This window comes from Sesamum indicum, linkage group LG4, assembly GCF_000512975.1.
Source record: "Sesamum indicum cultivar Zhongzhi No. 13 linkage group LG4, S_indicum_v1.0, whole genome shotgun sequence".
Classification (NCBI taxonomy): domain Eukaryota; kingdom Viridiplantae; phylum Streptophyta; class Magnoliopsida; order Lamiales; family Pedaliaceae; genus Sesamum; species Sesamum indicum.
In genome coordinates, this window is record NC_026148.1 from 16,579,748 (window position 1) to 16,598,237 (window position 18,490).

The following is an 18,490-nucleotide window of genomic DNA, read 5'->3' on the forward strand; positions in this document are numbered from 1 at the left end:
GATTGAGTGTTATTTTAAAATATATGATGTTGTATCTGTTGGGCGAGATATTTTCGCTCTAGTTTCATATGATTCCTCGAGATTGTCCTGAAAATGCATCAAATTAGGGAGAGTAGGCCTTCGGGCTTATAAGCTACTCAAGGTTCTTGTCTGCAGTCAATGTGGGATGCTTGTTTACATCATCAATCCCACAGAAGAGGGGTTTGGAAGGGGCACATTGCCTCGTTCCTACAGACAAAGCCAAATGATATGGCCCGCAACCTAATCGGTACCTCATTGCGCGAGGTATTCTCCGTTCTGGCTTTGTGTAGCTTCACGGATATTATACTGAAACGACACTTTGCTAGAGAGAAGATATCTCAAGACTTATAAGCCACTCAAGGTGCTCATCTGTAACCAATGCAAAACGCTTGCCTATATAAAAAAACATTGCCTTGACTTTTATTTTCAATATTTCTTTGAGTACACAGATCAACTCCCCAATTTATGTGTATGTATTAATACTTGATTCGGTAGAAACTGAACTTAATTTTCAGTATGTTATGAGCTGAGCTACAATAACTAAGTTGAACAATTTTTCAATAATTTTTAAAAAAAGAAAAAAACTTAGGTAGACAATTAAATTCCTTTATTGGAATAACCACAAAGGATTCGATTTGACGTAACATTTTATTTGGTGCAAATTAAAAAAGTTATATAAAATAAAATTTTCTAGACAATTTGGTAATAGTTTTAGTAAGAGAGAAAAATATTTTCGTCCTGTAATTGTGGTGGTATGGTATTTTATTGTCCACTTCAATTCAATTTTGTAATTGACAAAAATAATTAAAAAAAAAAAGAATTTTTTATCAGAATTCTATTGGAAAAAGCCAAAATTTCCCTGAAAAGACACGTAATCCACACAAGACAACCTATTTTTTTTCAACAAAAATAATATTTTTTTTGCAAAAATTAGACCAAAATTAACCATAAAATTAAAAATAAAGTGGACCAAAAGTATCACACCCTGAAATTATAGAACAAAAAAAGCATATTTCCCTTTAATAAGATGTCGTTATAACAAAAAAGCTACCAAAATATAGTAAAGTCGCTATTTCATTATGCCAAACTTTCAACCTAAAACATTCATTTTATGAGAGCAACATCAATTGAATACAATAATAAACAAATTTGAGACAATTCAATTATGAAAACTTTTTGCTACAATTAAATTTGGTAGAATCAAATCAATTACAAAATAAATGTATCGTGAATTATTTTTTTGAACTATACATTAATTACACGATAAGTGTATTGCTCTTGACATATGATTTTATCAAATTCAGCCGGAATTAGAATTTCCTATGTTCACGTGGTGCCACGTGGCGCATTCTATCTAAGAGATAGATATAATAGCGGTGGTGGTGAAGAGTTTCTAGGAAGTGGTCCAATTCCAAAGCCCCCATCTCTCAGTCCTACCCACACCACAAGAAATTAGAGATTATTTTACCGGACGATTTTGCCCCTGTGACCGGGAGAACCGGTTTCCTGGTCAATACATGTATGTAAAACAGTAACCGAGAGAGGGGTTTTAGCAGCACTGTTGTTTTTCCATTTGTTAGTTGGTACTTTCTTTTGGTTGGTTGGTTGGTTGGTTTGGTTGCTTCTCCCAAACCCAGAGAGGTTTTGTGTAAGAACTCTGCTCTTTTTCTTTTTTCTTTTGTTTTTGTTTTTGGGTTTTTGATTTCCGAATTGTGTGTCCGCAAACCATTTCTCATTTTTGTTTGTTTTTATTTCTTTCCAGTACAGTGGTTCGAAATTCTTGTTTGGAATCTTTATGGAGAAGAGGGGCAGAAAAGAGGTACAGGTGTAGATTTCGAATCAAATCAATCTTTCAGGTAATTCTGTGAGATTTTTTTGGGTTCTCTGGTTTCTGTTGTTTGGATTTGGGTGGGTTCTTGTTTTTGTTCTGAATTGTGTCAAATTTGCTGTTTTGGAGCTTTGGGTTGTCGGTTTGTGGGTGTTTTGTTTGAAATTCTAGTTGATCCTGCGGAGATCTGGTCGAATTTTTCCGAAGTCTGTGATTTTTGGTTTGATCGCTTTGATTTGAAGTTAAAAAGAAAGAGGGTAGTTGTATTTAAATCCAAGTAGTTGATTTAGTGTTGTGAGTTTTTGCTATCTGCACCTTTTTGTGTCCTTTGGATGGAGAAATTATGATGTTCAAGTTGGAAATTTCTTGTGTTTTCTTGCCTTTTAGTTGATCAGACTTCAGAATCACATAACTGGATCTGGTGAATTTGAAATTTATGATTTTTGTAAGCATCTTTTGATGTTGTTCCTTGAGAGCTTTGTGAATGGAGATTTTCTGAGGCGCAAGGATGGTAGAAAATCAAGTGTTATGACTTGTTGATTTACTTATTAAGCGACGGGTTATTTTCGAATAGGGCTTATCCAGGACTTAATCGATTATGATGCAAGTGATCAGATTAGATTTCGGTGACAATGATCTTCAAGTCTTTGATTTAAAAAATGATTCTTGACGATAAAAGAATTTGTTGAAGCGTTGTTATGTTCTATTATTTTTGTCCCCCAGATTGTTCATCTCACTTCTTCATGGTCTTTAATTTTACCCCTTATTTTATAAGCTCTATTTTTAATGAGGAAATGATGTTGCACTACAAGGGTTTCAGAATTGGGTTTTGCAGTATCTCCATTATGATCAGTTTTGAAAATCATAGATCATATATTTTTCAGAATGATTTTTAAAATAGGACATTATCTGATTATTTATTTCTTTGTATTTTAAAATGTGAAAATTGATGTCAGATATATCTGCCAGTCAACGTTTTACTGCAGCATTATGTATTAAGTGACTTTTTTGGGTTCCAATGCTTACCTTGACTTGCCTTTTGGTTATTGCTGAATTGCTCTATTGTAATTGCTTTTTTTGTAGATTGAGGGTGACCTCACAGTTTAACATTATTGCACTTGATGATCTCATATTGGCATGCTACCTAAGATATGGTGTCAAAGAAGAGGCTGGATTGCAGATTCAATGGCTACCGAGCCCCCATTGTTCCCAGAGCGCCTAGATCAATTAGGGTAACCATGTTTATAAGTAATGTTATTTCCGCCATCCATATGATTTGCTAAATAACCAAGCACCTCATATTTGTATGTCATCCCAGAGGAGAGGTCCACGCAAGAAATTGGTGGAAGACAGCAAACTTTGTGCTTTTGAGTTACTTGCAGCTGTAGCTGGCAAGTTATTAGAGGAGAGTGAAAGCTCTGCTTCCAGTAATATAGCTGAAGGGAAAGTGAAGGTTGGTGCTTGCCTAGATGGAGATGAGAAGGTGCAGCCCAAAGATGATACAGCTTTGAAATCAGAGAGCTTAGACCGTGGAAGTTCTGCTGAGAGTGCGTTTGTTCCAGAAATCTGTGTTCAGGAGCACAAACTCTTATCCAACTTTAAGGCACTTCCACAAGCAGAAAATGATTATGTTGTTGACCACATTTCTGTACATGCAAGTCCTGATCGTGTAAAGAAAATTGATTGTGATATAAAGCTTGGAATCTGTGAGGAGAAGAATTCAGATGGAAATACTACCTGTAAAATAGGGGGCTCTGCCTGTTTTGATGACAGTTTCAACCATAAAGTGGAGAGTGAACCAGAAGTTCAACCAGAGGACGAAAAAAATCAGATTGGTGATCTATCTATGGCCAACAGATCCACTGTAAAGGATTCAATTGGTGAATGTGTGAATAATGATGTACTGAATAACTCAGAGAGTAGTGTACAGTTACCCTTGTACAGGGAACCTGTTGCTGGTGCTTTCTTCCAGAAGCACTGGAATGATGTAAAGTTAGGGATTAGAGATGATGACGAAAATTCTTTTGGGTGCAATAAATCCAGGACCAGGATTAGGCCCTTTAGGCCACAACCACGTATTGGACACCGTAGAATTAGGAAACTGATGACCTCCAAATACTGGAATTGGAAAGGAGCTCCCAAACTGAAGGATTGTGAACTTTACAACACTAGTAAGTGGTGATTGCATGTCTACCCGAATTTAATAAGCTTAAATTTGCTGCATTTCTGACAATTTATTGCAGATATAACCAGTCGCATGGTTTTTGTTTTCAGGTGAGGGCATGAAGTCCTTCTACCGATACAGGAAGAATGTTTATGCACGAGAAAGATCTCAACGAGTACCTCTGAAGAAAAGAAAATTATCTGATCACAGCTTTGCGGTTTCCTATGATCAGGATGTCAGCAGTGATAGCATCTCTAATTTGCCTGAGAAAGGGGTGATGGGAGATAAGGGTAACTTGGCCATGGTCTTGCATAGAGGTCGTCTATCATATTTGTTATTTGAAAAAGTTACGGTTAGCAGTGTTGGCAGATTTTCTGAATAGCTATTGTAATATCTTGCAGATAATGGGGTGTCAGCCACAGTGAGAGGTCATCCAAAGCCAAAGGATCCTCATGGTATAAGAAATTTTTTCATATTACATATCTTTGCTAAAAGCTTTAATGTATTATTTCATGCAAAGAAGTTACTAGATGTTATCTCTTCCCTCAGTGAAACTTAGCATTAAGTCATTCAAGGTGCCAGAACTTTACATTGAGGTTCCTGAAACTGCAACTGTTGGTTCTTTGAAGGTTTGTTCTCTTATTTTTCTGGTCCGGTATACCAATTGATCCTTTATGTCATGGATGTACAATCTGTATTTGTATCCAAATTATTGCAAGCACTTTCTATCTTGCTATCATGCATTTTAGATAATAATAATAGTGCGTGAGACTTTGCTCCTCCTATCCAATATGCTTAATCAATCTAATAAATGGATGTTAAGTACCTAGTTTTCTGAATCTTGTTTCTTCAGAGAACTGTGATGGAGGCAGTTACTACTATTCTTGGAGCTGGAATACGAGTTGGGGTGGTTTTTCAGGGGAAGAAGGTCAGAGATGATAGTAGAACATTGCAGCAGGCTGGTATTTCTCAGTGTAGCAACCTTGATAATCTTGGTTTTACACTAGAGCCTAGTTTTACACGTGTTTCCCCCTCCTTGACTCCCAAAAAGCTTCCTGCGTTATCGTCATGTGATGCAGATCGGACCTTGCCAAGGTATATTAGCATACTATCACCTGAGTTAATCTCTAATGCTTCAGCTTCTATGTGGGCAGGGCAAAAACCATATGTATAAATTTGATACTACAAAGGTTCTGCTTGGGGGGGGGGGGGGGGGGGGGGGGGGGGGGGGGGGATAATTCTTTGCTACTAAATTTGGCAAGTCTGTATTCAATGCTTACACTCATCTTAATGACTAGATTTTTTAATGGTTGTATATCTTATTCTCTAGGTCTCCTGCCACACCAATGATGGCTTCAGGAATCTCAAACACCTCAGTTGATACCCCGGTTTTGGCTAAGTTAGATGATGTGGGCCAGAATAAATATATATGCTCTACAAAGACCCCAAGTGATGCACTGTTGGATGGAGCAGTTCCTGACTCGAAAGCATTGGTTCCAGTGCCTCCAGTGAATGTGGAGGAACTCGCAGTAGTTCCAGCAAACCTGAAACCCAAACGATCTGAGCTTTCACAGCGTAGAACTAGAAGACCCTTCTCTGTGGCAGAAGTGGAAGCACTGGTGGAAGCAGTTGAAAAGCTGGGAACCGGAAGGTAATGACATAAAACAGGACTTGTATTCATATGGAATATAGTTTACTGAGATTATTTGCCATTTTTATCTTCTTGTTCTTTGAAATCCAGCTCACTAAGCAGTTTAGTTCCTTTCTGGTGTGCAGGTGGCGTGATGTTAAAATGCTTGCTTTTGAGAATGCAGATCATAGAACATATGTAGACTTGAAGGTGCGAAATATTTCCTGGTATATCCATTAATTAGCATTGGATGTGGGTTTGTGTCACTTTCTTTGTCCATTCCAGGGTGTGTGTTGTGTTATCTTTGAGATTCGTTTTAGATACGTAATTTCTACTTTGCTAACATGCTGTTCAGCTTTATGGATTTGTTTCTTTTTCCAATATAGCCAAAATACCTAACTTTTCAGTATAGTGTGATGGGATGTATTATGTATTCTGAACTGCACATGCTTTAGGCATATAATATTGCTAAGTGAATCTGTAATTCATGAGAAGAGCCAAATAATCAGTCACATGGGTTGTTGTGGATAGGCTTTGATTCATAGAGATATTTAATTAAGGAAATTAATAACAAAATCTTTCCGGCCATGTGACTCGGCTTGGTTATTTATACAGGATAAATGGAAGACCTTAGTCCATACAGCTAGCATTGCTCCTCAGCAAAGAAGGGGGGAGCCGGTGCCACATGTGCTGTTAAACCGAGTTTTATCAGCGCATTCATATTGGTCGCAGCATCAGTCGAAACAACACGGGAAGCACACAGCGGAAGTCGTGCTAGGGGAGCCTCACTCTGATTGTTGAACTCTGTAAAGTATAGGAAAGTGTAGCAGTGAAACTGTAAAAATGTGTCATTTAAGTTCCATTTAACATTCTCACACTCACTGATTTGTTGCCTAGTCTGTCACTGACTTTGGGGAGACGACTGGCCTTCTGTAAATGATGGGTGGAATAAAGGGGTTTTAACATTGTGTTAAAGAGATGGGGGTTTTAACAGGAATCACTCTTCACCTTCATTCTTTCACTTGTATCTTCTAACTTTGGAATACAACAGGGATCAATTTTTTTTTTTTAAATTTTTATAGAGAGTTTGCAACTGAAATTTGAATATATGCATATGAGGCTTTCCATAATTATAAATACATTCTTGTTTGATTAAAAATTACGATTACTCTCCTTTAGGTTTGTTTTATCTACAAATAATTTCATCAATAGGGTTCCGACGAATTTAACATATGATATTCTAAAAATAGTCCTAATAAAAAATTTGACTATTTGACTATAATTTGATCAATTTCTTCAACCAAAATGCCATTCGGCTAAAATTGACGGAGTTCAATTTTTATGATTTATTATATTTTGTGGTTAAAATTTATATATTATTTTTTTTCCCCTAAACTATTCTTGTTTACTTTTAATAGCCGTAGTATGTAGGAAATGCATCTATATATGCATGTTGAGGCTGTTTTGTGTTGGCCAACTGCTGAATTAGGATAAATTATATTTTGTCATTCAAACTGTGTTTGTTTTCTATAGTTTGGTATTTAAATTTTTTTTTTTTGTGAGTGTCAATTTACTATCTCAACTTCGTGAAATTTGCACTTTACCATATATACCTCCTTTTTTGCTGTTTTTTTGTCGAAAACACATCACATGTTGTGCAGATGTAAAAAATATCACATCATATTCCCATAAATATCATATGTGACTGTATGTGGTGTTTTTTCGACAAAAAACTTGTGGAAAAATATTTATAAATGACAAAATGCAAAATTTTTGTAAAGTTGACATGATAAGTTGACGCAAAAAAAAAAAAATATCATAATGTAAAACTGATTACAATTCGAATGATAAAATATAATTAACCCGTTGAATTGAAGTTAACGCTAGTTACGTGTTGTGTGATGTCATTATCGCGGTCCATGGTTTCTCCCGAAGGTGTGAGCGTGCATGGAGGTGGAGACCGGCAATAGCCAAATGTAAGTGCGGATCATCCAACGATGATGATAAAATATTTAAGGGGCTATAGTGTTGATTTATTTGTGGTTGTTGTACTGTTACGATTAACGGATTAAGGGTCTTTCTTACAGGGGATTCCAAAGGGGGATGCATAATGTTGGTTTGTGATCAACAATTGCCCATTTCGCGCTTAAAAAAAATTGAATTTTCGCCTTATTATAAATGATCGTGACTTAAAAATTAAAGTAAATTAAAGCGAAATTTAAAATTTTTATCAAAATTAATCAATATTCGTCATGGTTTTTACACATACCCAAATCATTTGCCATGGTTTAGGCCATGGCTAATGTTTTGGCAACACCTGCAGAAACAATGGCTTATGGTCGTTGCGAAATTGTAATTGATTCGTATTTATAATAATTTTCTTCTTTTGACTATAATAATTAATCGTACTGAAAAATCATATATTTTTAATGTCGATTGCTCATGGTGGTATACGCAGGCGTGATTCATCGGAGATGATGGCAAGCATTTTGGCACCCAAAAAATGGGTTTTCAGCAAGAAGGGCCAATTTGACCAATGGCAAAAGAGAGTTTTTAACTCATAAAAGATTAATTGTTCTGATTAAAAATCAAGTAAGCTAGATCAAGGCCGAATACCGGGAAAGATTATACGTTCGAGTTTCATGAATATGAATTTTAAATTATTTTTATAATATATTATTATTATTATTTTTAATTTTCAATTGATTAATGTATGATTATTTGATTTTGAATTATTAATTTAGTATTTAATTTGTGTTTAAATGTAGTGGACGATGTATTAAATTGTACTTATAACTACTTAAAAAATTCAATATTTTCTAAGATTGAAGTTCCTATTAGGTTGTATTCCACAAATTAAAGTTCATTTACCAATAAAAGTAAATAAAGATAGATATAAATTGAGCATAAGGAAAATTGATTTTGTGAACATTTGAAGTTGAAATATTATTCAAACTTAGCGCAAGAAATTATTAATTATAATTTAAGTGATTTGCTCACATTCATTAACACTAACAAAAAGAATTATAATTTTAATATGGCCACTTATTATAATTTTTATTTTTCGGAATAATTCATTTTTAAAGTCTCAATAGTGATTATTATTTTATAAAAAAATTAATAATAAGAATTAGTGACAAAAAGTTGACGTCATTGATGAACTAGAGATGAAATATAAGTGTTGTAACTGTACTGTGTCGTCACTAAATTGATCACCGCAGACATGTTACTAATTATATATATTTACAGTGACATATCTTACTAAATTTAGACACATCCTCGTAGTTAGCGCTACTAAATCCTAAGGAGTCGAAACATTTAGAAAGATAATAAAGACGTATTCAGCCGAACATATTTCAAAGATCTTATAACTTTTATATTTCATAAAATACTTTTAAAGCATTTTAACATATTACATTTTAATTCTAAAGTAAGTTCTTATAATGCTTGAATAAAATAAAATCACGAAACTCATAAGTAAAATGCCAATCACGATATCTAATATTGTAACATGGTAAACTAAAGAAATTTGCGACGAGAAAAAATCGCATTTTTCATTCAGTTTTTTAGGTTCAGTATGCTTTTCATTCAATAAGTTATGATATTCTAATTCATGGTCACATAAGTTTTCTCACTTTTAATTATTTCATCAAATTCCATTAGTATTTTGACGGAAAACGTCGCGTGGTCGATAGCTCTTCAGTCTTTTGTAACGGCCATGCAGTCTTTTCCATCAAAATACCAATGGAATATAATGAAACGAGTAAAAGTAAAATTTTTTATAATTTATGTGACCGTTAATAAAAATTTCATCGTAAATGAGATTAAAAGGATATCAACTCTAAAATATAGAACGGAAAATATTATTTCCTCTTTGTGATAATCTTAAATAATTTTTTTATGCTTCCTTGATTACATGTAAAGATCTGATAGGGGTCCCATGAGCAATGATATCACAGCTGCTTTAAACCTTCTTTTTCTTACAAATCTTGTTCGAGGTAGTTATATTAGTTAGTATTCGAGTATGTTTTTTTTTTTTTTTTTTCTCTATAACTAAAGTGGGTGAAGATTGGTCGATACCAGGAATCATTTTTGGGCATGCGTTCATCTAAATATTGTCCAAATTAAAGCGGATGATAACTTTGGTGTTTGTTTATATCTCATAAATAAATTCTTTCGTTAATTATAATTTATCGAATTTGCTGATATGAGAAAAAAAAATTGAATGAAAATCTATACTTACCACTGAATGACTCATTAATATATAACTTATTGCAGGTCAAACAATTTTTTTCTGACTAAACTCTGCTTATAAATCTTTATATGATAATGCACGTGAGGAGGTATATCTTCACCCTTATAAGAGTATTTAAATCAGAAAAGATTTGTTTAATCTACAAAAAATGAGTAATAATTCAACCGGATGTAAATATGAATTTTCATTCAATTTTTTTTTTATTAATATTAGCAAATTCGGTGAATTTTAACTGAAGATCGATCTAGTTATTAGATAAAAACAAATATCAGGGGTACTAAATATAATTTTTCAAACCGTAAGGAGTCTATGTGTAATTACACCAAATCTTAGGGAAGAAAAATTCTAAACACCTTCTAAGGTTAGGTCCAAATATATAAAGATTCTCGGTTCTTTGTAATTGTAATTATAAGTATTCAATGTCAAAAATTGACCCAAAGATTATCTGAGGTACATTACGCTGATGCCCCCTCAGGAGGTGCACCTGCAAATTAAACAGAAAGATTTTTATGTATTTAGATCTAATCTCAGGAAATGTAGAGATAATTTGCAATATTTATGTGACAAAAAGGAGAACATATATACATAAGATATGAATATGATTCGGACATCAATTTGTTTTAGTAAAGAAGCATGGGATTGTTCTTTTCATTGCTTAATGCGTAAAGCTGAAACAAAACTAAGTGAAAGATTCGAAAACTTGGCAAAAAAGAGTGGACATAAGCTAATAATTATGTTCTTAGTGTAAAGGGTTTTATCAATTGCTATAGGGATGAAATTGCTTGCTAAAGAAGATGCAAGTGTGTGTGTGTGTGTGTGTGTGAAGCATGCATGCTTGTGCATTTTGAGGAGTTCAGATGATTATTTCTTCAATAATCGGAATTAAGTTCCTAAACGTGATTAATTGGGAAATTTTAGTTCGGTTTTGCCTTGATGAAATTTGAACCAATTATATGATAATTGCATACATTTGTCGTTTGTTTGGTATACAGTTCAGGAAAAATGAACAATCACAGTTCAGGAAAAATGAAAAATAGAACTAATTTATGTTCACTTCAAGTACTACAAAAAAAGACTTTAGGAACGATTTTTTTAATTGTTTAGAACCACAAATTAGTAGGTGAATAATTTTGAATCAGATTTTGGAACGGGTATGGAACGAAAGATCTTTTATCCTAATAGACGGTGTTCCTAATAACTAAGAACGGCTTGGCAGAAACTGTTCTTAAAATATAACGGTATTTGTACCACATGTACGATGATTGTTTCTAATTATTAGGCTATTAATTGAGATTTTAATCAATAGACACAACTCTAGTTGATTAAACTTAGAAAAAAGAACTAGATCGCAAGAGTGAAGCTAAAGGAAAATTTTAAAATAATTTAGCTCTTTATTAAGAGGTTACGATCTCTTCTGAAATTTGACGTAATTATGAATATCTCGTTATTTAAAAATTACAAATACCCCTCGTTGTTTGAAAATTACAGATACCCCCTGATATTTGATGAAATTATATAATCATTGGATGGAGGTATGAAATTGTCAATAACATCTTTACTGTATTATTTCTTTTAAAAAAATACAAATTTACAAAAAAAAAAAAAAAACAGTCGGAGTGGATGAAAAAATTTGGAAAATTATAAATAAATTATCCACTTAGTTAATAAAAAGATTTAAAAAATAAATAAAATAATAATTTTTAGTCCACAAAAACATTTTTGTGAGTTCACCATAAAAAATGGATAGAAACCTAACGGATACTAATGAAACAGGATAATTATTAGACGATCGTGAGGGGTATTCATAATCATACGAAACCTCAAGAGATATCTTTGTAATTTACCCATATTAAAAGCACTAGAATTTTTGTATCTGAAATTGCAGCATCAGTCACCAAATAGTTAAAATTTTGACGTTCCCACTGAGTCAGAAAGTTGATGATCCATAGAACCCTAACTTTATTTTTAGAAAAAGAAATGTTGACTATGTTGTTCACTGATAAGAACACTTTTCTTTCTATTGCACATAGAAGGCAGGCCAGGTCCCACTTTGCATGCTATCAAGGACTCGACTGAACACTAATGTTTGTATGGGCAGAAAAAAGGAAAATTCCACAATTCCAATTCATTTTTGTGTACACTAAAATTATTGTAAATTATTAATGTCGGTATCACATAATTTTATTAATTTAAAAAAATATTAATTCATTAATTTAAAGAATTTTTTTTTATTCAACGTACCTACATTATTCTTCATGGATACAACATTTACATTGCACTGAATGATGTTCGTGTACAATGTAACTAATAAAATATAATATATTTTCCTAAAAAAAATTGGTACACATAGTATAAAATAAAGGTCTTTCCAAAAATTATTATCTTATTAATTTATAAAAATTAATTTAGACTTTAGGCTCAAGTCGGGATCGAAAAATTTTATTATTTTTTAAAAAAAATATTAATTCATAGACGTTGTAGGGTACATGGGTTGGAGCTGTGGTGAATTGGCAATACGCGGCGCGATAGGCGGAGCGCTGAATGCGGTTGGGTGGGACCAAATGCGCAGCAATTCCCGGTTCGTTGAGCCTTGTGATTGCGATTGCTTTTCCTTTCTGTCTCTCCTTTTGGTTTTCTGTTTTTGAATTTGGCGGGTAAAAACTCGTGATGCGCTTTTGGCCTTCCATTTTCCTTTCAATTTTATTGTTCTTTTTGCATTTTACGACTTTTCATCTCATTGAACTAGACCTAATCATTAAGACACAACATGCGATTTTTATATTTTTTTTATAATAATATAAATTTTTATATTTTTTTGGTATAATAACGTTCGTCCGGCATCACATATTTTTTATGTTTTATCAAATTTTTCTTTAAAAAAAATTAAAATTCAGCAGTAAAATTAAGAAAAAAATATAAATATAATTAAATTAAATTATAATTTAAAATTAAAACACATACAATACACGCACAGATGTGATATGGGTACCAAGGCTGTCTCCCCATTAATTAAACAGACATTCATCAATCCCAGGAAAGGTAGTGTCAGTAGTGGGAAACTGTCTAATTTCTGCATTTTGCGTTGCTTTTTATGCTTTAATCAAAGTTCAAATGTTAGTTGTAGACTCACAAGTCGCCTATTGACAACTTTGAAGATTAGATTAAAAATAGTGGCACTTCTTTGAAAAGATTTGGATCACGTTAATGGAATTTAAACACGACTTTTGAAACATATTTTTCTCAATTATTTTTCTAATTTTTTAATTAGGTGAAAAAACACAAAATATTCTTGAGAATTGTTAAACCAACATTTGATATAAAAGTTTAAATTATTAGAGATTATTATTATTTAATATCATTATCTTAATTCCCACTATAAAAAATTTGAGTTTTCGTTACATTATAAATGATCACGACTTAAGCATCATGGTAAATCACTACTGGTGATTGTGATTAAATAAAATCAAAGCAAGAACTTAGTTTAATTAATTTTTGCTATGATTTTTAGTCATGGCTAATATTTTGGTCACACTAGCGGAAACAATGGCTAATAATTTGTATTTGTCATGATATTTTTTCTTTTACTATATATAATAATTAACCATAGCAGAAAATCATATTTTTTCTAGCGACTCCCGCCTCACTGGCAAACTCCTGCACGAGAAACATTTATTTATTTATTTTTCGTAAACGAGTGCAATGATATTAGAATCCAAAATCTTTTGTTAAACGCTCACTATAATGTTACGTAAACTATCATCTTATCCAAAAAATGAAGTTGTTCGAAAGAAGAGCCATTTAGAAATATCGACATATTTAAAAAATAAAAATAAAAATAAAAATTATTTAATATTAATATTTAACACATAGTGATATTGGTGTAGGATTAATTATGTTTTAGGTTTGTGAGAAAATATTAAGGAAAATGTGTGAAATGATATGGCTTTGGATTCCAATTCCATGGGTGAGGGCACAACTTGCAATTCAAGCAAAGCGGCAAAACCCCTTTCATATTACATGTGGGCCCCCTTTACCTACAATTTTTGCCCTTTCCTCCAATCCCAATGCTCTTCTTCATCAACATCCCAGGGGCAAATCCGTCCAAACAACACAGTACAGTCCCCGCCAATATTTGCCTTAGTTCAGGAGGCATTAATCGTGGGGGATGTCTCATGATTTCCGCTTCTCCTCTGCTTCTCTCTCCTCTCTCCTCTCCCCAATAAGTAGCACTTCACCTTCTGCCTCTGCCTCCGCTCTCAAACACTGATCATCACTCACAAGCCCCCCACCCCCTTCGGCAATATGGCTACAATGGGTTTTAGTTGCATTGCCGCTTTGCTCTTGCTGCTGCTGAGTTATGTCGAATGTAGAATTCCTGGTGTCTACACCGGTGGAGCTTGGCAGACCGCCCACGCCACCTTCTACGGTGGAAGTGATGCCTCCGGCACCATGGGTATGCACTATACCATACTCATTCAAATTTACTACACAACGTTTTGCTTTTTTCTACTTTTATTATAATAGATTTGAATATGCTGTGTTATGGGCAGGGGGTGCTTGTGGGTACGGCAACTTGTACAGCCAAGGATACGGCGTGAACACGGCGGCATTGAGCACGGCGCTTTTCAACAATGGGTTCAGCTGCGGTGCGTGCTTCGAGATTAAATGCAGAGATGAGCCGCAGTGGTGCCACCCTGGCAGCCCCTCCATCTTCATCACTGCCACCAACTTCTGCCCGCCAAACTATGCGCTGCCCAATGACAACGGTGGCTGGTGCAATCCGCCCCGCACGCACTTTGACCTTGCTATGCCCATGTTCCTCAAGATCGCCGAGTACCGTGCTGGCATTGTGCCCGTCTCATATCGACGGTCAGTTCCCCTGCTAGTGTATAGTATAAAGACAGTGATTAATTACATTTATATTCAAGTATGATAATATTTGTAATACGATGTTTGTCTATAGTTTTTCTTGTTCAAATGCTTGAGCAAAAATGGAAAAATCAGTAGTTTATAGTTAGGCCTATGGGGGTGTGTGAAACAGATTGAATAGGAGAGACTTTTTGGTACATTTTTTGATTTTTCACACTAGAAATATTGTTGTTGAATGCAGGGTGCCGTGCCACAAGAAGGGCGGGATCAGATTCACAATCAACGGCTTCCGTTACTTCAACTTGGTATTGATTAGCAACGTGGCGGGTGCAGGGGACATAATGAAGGTGTGGGTGAAGGGGTCGAGGACGGGTTGGATGGCAATGAGCCGCAACTGGGGCCAGAACTGGCAATCCAACGCCGTTCTGGTGGGGCAGTCGCTCTCTTTCCGCGTTAAGGCCAGCGACCATCGCAGCTCCACTGCATGGAACATTGTCCCTTCTAACTGGCAGTTCGGACAGACCTTCACGGGCAAAAATTTCAGAACCTAACCTCAAAGGAAGAAAAACCAAGAAAACAATATTTTAAAATTTTGTGTTTGTTTTTTTTTTTTAAATTTAACGAGAAAAAGAAGAAGATAATTGAAATGAGGAGTGTGTGTGTGTGTGTGTGTGTGTTTGTCTCAACTTTAAGGAGAGTTGATTCAGTGTTGCCAAATGGAAGACTTAAAGCAAATTTGGAAGCTTGAAGTGGCTGCAAAATGGTGTGGCCCTCGGCTATCTTTCTTCCTTTATTTTCATTTATTTATATAAAGAAAAATGAAATATCTACTTTAGGGTCCTTTTTGCTTGAGGCCAAAACAAAATGTTCGGATGATTTTGTGCATTTAATGAGTTGCAATTTTGATTTTTGAGTGCTTTTTCGGTAATTTCTATATGGATTGATATTAATGATTGTGGTATCTCAATTTTGAACAACTTTGGAAATCATAAATTCGTGGATTTAGAGGGTTAAGTAATATGAAAATACTGTAATTATTAAGAGTCACAATACTTGTCGTGGTTCTAAAATTATGTTGTCTTTCTATGTGGATATTTCGGTAGCTTATTATAATTTCATAGTATCACACCTCATTTGGTCGTTACATAAAAACATATAATTTCATAGTATCACACCTCATTTCGCCCTTAAAAATTTAATCAAAGTACTAGCATGTGGAAATAGAGTCGATGGTTACACATAGTTGAATTTTTTATTATTATTTAATGGAACAAAAGAGAAAGAAAATAAACTAAATAATTGATCAATTCTTATAAAATGAGTCTTTTTTTATTTTTTTTGTGTGCCAATAAAAAGTCATTGATAGATTTAATTAATTGAAAGAAATGGTAATTTGGAAAAATAAATTTTGTTAAGACCATTTTAGTCAATGATATTTTGTCAACTAACCTAATTAAAATTTTAATAAATAGTGATGTGTATCAAGGTCCAACAATTGAACGAAGATATTTTTTTACAAACTCCTAAGATTTATCTAAGGGCTAATATGCAAGACGGTGATTAGCACTTTAATATTTAAGTCAGTAAATGACTTATGAGAAATAAAATTGAATGAGTCTTACGTAGTCAACCGCATATATAGGAAAATCTGTTACTTGCTGCTTCCAACTGCATTCCAGCTGGATACGATATCCTAATTGGTGCCTTTTTCAGAGTAACGTGACACGTGATGCGTAGAATAGCTAACACGACAGCCTTCCTATTTGGTGCTCGGGCTTGCTGATTAGGCTGCTTTTATGGATTTTGCCTCATTAGTTTGGCAATAGGAAAGAGTTGGAGACCAGCAAGGTTCTGGAGCCTGACTTCTTGGCTTGACTTGGATTTGTATAACCTCAACATATTTTTATACATAGTTATGGGACTAATTAATAAGTATTAAGAAATTTAAATTACTCAATAAATAAATTATAGATTGAAATTTAAGTATATTAAATTATTGGTGGATTAAAGTGAAATTTTAGAAAGTTGGAGGTCTAATTTATCAATTTTAAAAGTTGGAGGGACACAAGTCGAATTTTTATAAAAATTATAATATAACCAACATAGAGTTGGAGTGATGGTGGACCTACAAGTCAAATTACCTGATGTATAATTTAGTTTTAGCAACAATTATACATGTATTCAAATATTTGGAAACACTTATCTGTATGGGAAAGAATTTCATATTTTCAATAACCCTGCGAGTTTGAAATATGTTTTGACGTATGTGTCAAATCTACTGAGGTTTGATATAATTACACTTCTTTCTATAATTTGAAAAATTATATCTATCACTCCTAAAATTTGTTTTCATCTAACGAATAAGTCCTCAGTTAATCATAATTCATTGAATTTGCTGATATTAACAAAAAAAAAATAAAAAAAATTATATTTACTCTCGATTTAGTTGTTATTGATTTATTGCAGGTCCAATAAATTTTTCTATGATCAAATTATTGAGTAGGATCGAATCCACAGAGATTGGTTTTGAATTAATTCCTTCAAAAACGAAAATAATTAGGGCGAGTTTTGATTGTGAAGAAGAATAAAACTAAAAAGTTAATAAAATTAGAAGAGATAAATATAAGAGAAGAGTATTCCAGTCAAAGACAGGATCACGCTTAATTCCACGGTTGATCATAGATGCAAAGATAACAATTATTCATGATAGATAAATTAGTTATGGCCATTGGTATGACTTAACAACCTCACATTTTCTTACCTTGTGGATAGTCAAGGAACGTCCATTGACTAAATCCCTAATCAATAAACAACCTTGAGTACGTTCTCAAGATTTAATTTACCAACATCATTAAGAATTAAAAAGGCCCAATTCTAACCAATAAATTACTACGAGGATTTATTTAAGTTAAATTGTGCATTCCCACAACATAATCGAAAACTTCTATATAATCAAGTATGCTATGTTACCACTAGTTATTGAATTAAACAAACAATTACGAATTTGCAAGTTCAATTGGCTAGGCAAATATTTTTGACAATAAATCAGATTATTTGTAATAAAAGCACAGAGAACAACAGAAATACAAATATGAATAAAAGTAGAAAACATAAATTAGATCTCACAACTCGTTGGATTTAAACGTTTACCAAGTCTTCAACCGGAATGAGAGGACTAGCTAGACATGCTAATGGAAGAACACATAAAAAACAAAATAGGAAAATATTATAAAAGCGTAGAAAAATAAAAGAATTCAAAAGTTGTCTCTTAAAGTGCATTACATCACCTATTTATAATAGCTAGATACCTAATTCTACTAGGATTAGAAGTAGATTTCTAATTGAACTAAAAGACTTATAAAGATAAAATTATAATCCTAGTTAAACTTTTCCTTCATCAGAGATAGTCCAAGCTCCAAACTCTTGTCAAAAATTGAGTTTGAATCTTGTTTGAATTTTCATTTCGGTGCTTTTCTTCATTTTCCATTTCTTTTGTCCTAATGCTGCAAAATAATATTTAATTAAGAGCATTTAATCACAAAATAAGTTAAAATATTATATGAAATAAGCACAAAATGCGATTCTATCAATTACTCTCATATGTTTTTACGCATTAATACATGTGAGGTGGCATATTTTTACTGTTACAAAGATAGTTTAGTATGAAAAAATTTATTTGACTTGCAATAAATCAATAATAAGTAAATCGAGGATCAATACCAA

At 33.4% G+C, this 18,490-nt stretch overlaps 2 protein-coding genes across 5 annotated transcripts; both read left to right on the forward strand.

Moving 5' to 3' along the window:
* LOC105161271 (telomere repeat-binding protein 3) lies at window positions 1,523-6,656 on the forward strand. 4 transcript variants are annotated; one of them, XM_011078907.2, is made up of 11 exons: window positions 1,523-1,669; window positions 1,784-1,877; window positions 2,933-3,081; window positions 3,168-4,020; window positions 4,124-4,330; window positions 4,415-4,468; window positions 4,563-4,642; window positions 4,867-5,108; window positions 5,344-5,664; window positions 5,790-5,853; window positions 6,259-6,656. In XM_011078907.2, the coding sequence occupies exons 3-11, from the start codon at window positions 3,001-3,003 to the stop codon at window positions 6,442-6,444; spliced, it is 2,088 nt and encodes a 695-aa protein (XP_011077209.1). In that variant the 5' UTR covers window positions 1,523-1,669; window positions 1,784-1,877; window positions 2,933-3,000; the 3' UTR covers window positions 6,445-6,656. The 4 variants fall into 4 exon arrangements, with proteins under 4 accessions (XP_011077209.1, XP_011077213.1, XP_020548885.1 ...); XM_011078911.2 differs by having other exon boundaries at window positions 2,999-3,081; XM_020693226.1 differs by having other exon boundaries at window positions 5,790-5,870; window positions 6,259-6,424.
* LOC105161272 (expansin-A6) lies at window positions 14,108-15,677 on the forward strand. Its single transcript, XM_011078912.2, has 3 exons — window positions 14,108-14,351; window positions 14,449-14,767; window positions 15,009-15,677. Exons 1-3 carry the CDS (start codon window positions 14,201-14,203, stop codon window positions 15,316-15,318), a joined length of 780 nt encoding a protein of 259 aa, XP_011077214.1. The 5' UTR covers window positions 14,108-14,200; the 3' UTR covers window positions 15,319-15,677.